General features: G+C 60.1%; 1 protein-coding gene across 1 annotated transcript in view; it reads right to left on the reverse strand.

The window, feature by feature from the left end:
* Nucleotides 1-1,182, reverse strand: part of MAP6 (microtubule-associated protein 6) — a 98,389-nt gene extending 97,207 nt beyond the window's left edge. Inside the window, exon 1 of the mRNA XM_006882861.1 lies at nt 451-1,182. Within this exon, the coding sequence (XP_006882923.1) occupies nt 451-1,149 (699 nt within the window). The 5' untranslated portion in view covers nt 1,150-1,182. The remainder of the gene's footprint in view (nt 1-450) is intronic.
* Nucleotides 1,183-2,494: the final 1,312 nt, after the last annotated feature.

The following is a 2,494-nucleotide window of genomic DNA, read 5'->3' on the forward strand; positions in this document are numbered from 1 at the left end:
CTTTCCCGCGGCGGGAAGGCCACCTGCTCCCCCAGGGGCCTCCTCTTTCCCCATGACCTCAGTGGTACCGTGCGCGGGCCAGCGCTCCTGGCTCTGCAGCCCGCTCAGTATCCCGGCAGCGCCGGCTTTCCTTCGGATGTCATGGTCGTCCGGGCCTGATGGCTTTCCAGCGGCGGGAAGGCCACCGGCTCCTCCAGGGGCCTCCTCCCTCCCCATGACCTCAGTGGTACCGTGCGCGAGCCAGCGCTCCTGGCTTTTCAGGCCGCTCAGCATGCCAGCGGGTCCGGCCTTCTTCCGGATGTCATAGTCGTCTGGACCTGACGGCTTTCCCGCGGCAGGAAGGCCACCGGCTCCTCCAGGGGTCTCCTCGTGCCCCCGGGCCTCAGGGGCGGCCTGGGCGGGCCAGCGCTCCTGGCTTTTCGGCCGACGCGCCATCCAGGCAGGCCCGGCTTTCCTCCGTGTGTCGCGCTCGTCCGCGCCTGACGGCTTTCCGGCTGCCGCAATGCTACTCACTCCGCCAGGCGCCTCTTCCTGCCCCGGGGCCTCGGTGGCGGCTTGGGCGGGCCAACGCTCTTGGCTCTTCGGCCGACGCTTAGGCACTCCCAGGACGGGCGCTGGAGCCTGGGTGGACGGGGGGATCGGCATAGGCTTAGGGATCCACGGGTGGTCCCCGCGGCGTGGCAGCGGCCAGGCACGGAAGTCCTTTTGGTATTGGGTCTCTCGCTCAAAGGGTGCGTCTGACAGCTGGTACTCGCTGCGCGGCCGACAGCTCGGCTCGGGCCGCTGCACTTTCCAGGCGCGGTAGTCCTGACGCATCACCGAGTCTGCTGGGCCTGTGCCGGAAGAGGAGACCCGGCCGCTCCTGCCTACGGGCGCGGCCGCCTCGCGGTCACCACTCGGCCCTGGCGCCGACCCTGTTGCCCGGGCAACTGCATCCAACTCTCCTTGGGCGGGCTGTGTCTCTATGGCGACCGCGCGCGCGGAAGGGGGCGCCTGTGTCAGCTGCGCCTGCTGCTGCGGTGGGGCGCCCGGGTGCTCCGTGGCCTCTGAGTACTTGGTGAAAACCAGCGGTACAGCGATGTCCGCCTTGTCCAACTGGTTCCAGAAGCGGGCGATGCAGCAAGCCCGTGTGATGCATGGCCACGCCATGATGCTGGCCGCAAAAGCTGGTTCTCTCTTTTTGTGGTTCTACTCTTCCTTAAGCCCTGTGGCCCCCAACTAGTCAATATGGTTGTTACCAGGTTTTCCCCCCCTGGTCAGCTACCTTACCCACCTCCCTTAGGGAGCAAGCTGGAGAGAGAGCCCGACCCTCAAGGTTGGGCCAGCAAAGCTATTGCTAAAATAATCTCAAATATCCCTTGATTACCAGCTGTAAACGCCTCTGGGAGCCTCCTGCAAACGTCTCGGGAGCGCAGTCGGGTGCAGGCGCAGTAGGGCAGAAGCACTGCGTCCCCAACTAGAGCGTCTGGGACGCACCCCTCCCTGCGGCTGCAGCGGCGCTCAGACCCCGGCCGAGAGAGGCGATGCGAAGAGAGGTGGCTGAGGCTTAAGCCATGGCGCAGAGAAAGGGCCTGGCTGTGTGGCTGCGGAGTGAGAGGATGCAGCTGGTCACCTAGCAGGGTGCAGCCAGCCACCTAGCAGGGCTTGGAGGCGTCACGTCCAGCGGAGCCTGAGTGATGCTGCTCCTACCGCTGCTGCTGCCTTCACTGGTGCTGTAGCTGCTGCCGCCGCTGCTGCCGCCTCTGCTGCAGGGGAGCGGCCCCACCCTTTTCTTCCACTCACCAATTAAAAAAAAAAAAAATCTCGGAAAGATGCTGAGAGAAAGGGCGCTGCAGAAAAAAATCACCTGCTGTCGTCAGCGCGCACCACTAGGACCTCGCCCTCTCTCCCCTCCTCCCTCCATCCTAACAGCTCCTCCCTCTGCTCCCAGGCAACAGTGAGATGCGGCCTTGGTGGGTTTACATCCTAGACTCAAAATGACTTTCTGGCCTTGCCCTTGTCGAGTCACCTTCAGGAATCTCAGACTCCTCTTTTATACAATAGGACCAAACACTGGGAGTGGGGGATGAGGGTGGGGTGGAGAATTGCATATTAAAATATAGAAGAAAACTTGAGTAAAACGCCTATTCTACAACAGATATTAAAAACAAGTTACAAAAATCCCACTTTCCGAGTTGATGCCAGCCAGCTCATCATGACCCTCCACTGGTTTCCAGGGCCATAAATCTTTATAGGAGTGGTTGGTGGGTTTGAACCGCTGACCTTTCAATTACCAGCCAAATGCATAGTGAATTATGTCATATTTTAAAAGTCATCTGGTTTTATTGTCTAAAATAAAAAAGCTGAGTATGAACCCACTTTGGTTCCTAACAAAAGTGCTTACTAGGCTTACACATAGGCACTGCTCCTTTTCTAGCGGATTCTTGGGTATTCTTAGGTCCTTCAAAGACCAATCCAGTCCACATAGGGTGTGGGGAGATGTGGTGAAAAGAGG

The sequence above is a fragment of the Elephantulus edwardii genome, unplaced genomic scaffold (assembly GCF_000299155.1).
Source record: "Elephantulus edwardii isolate Elephantulus edwardi_28Jun2011 unplaced genomic scaffold, EleEdw1.0 scaffold00025, whole genome shotgun sequence".
Lineage (NCBI taxonomy): Eukaryota > Metazoa > Chordata > Mammalia > Macroscelidea > Macroscelididae > Elephantulus > Elephantulus edwardii.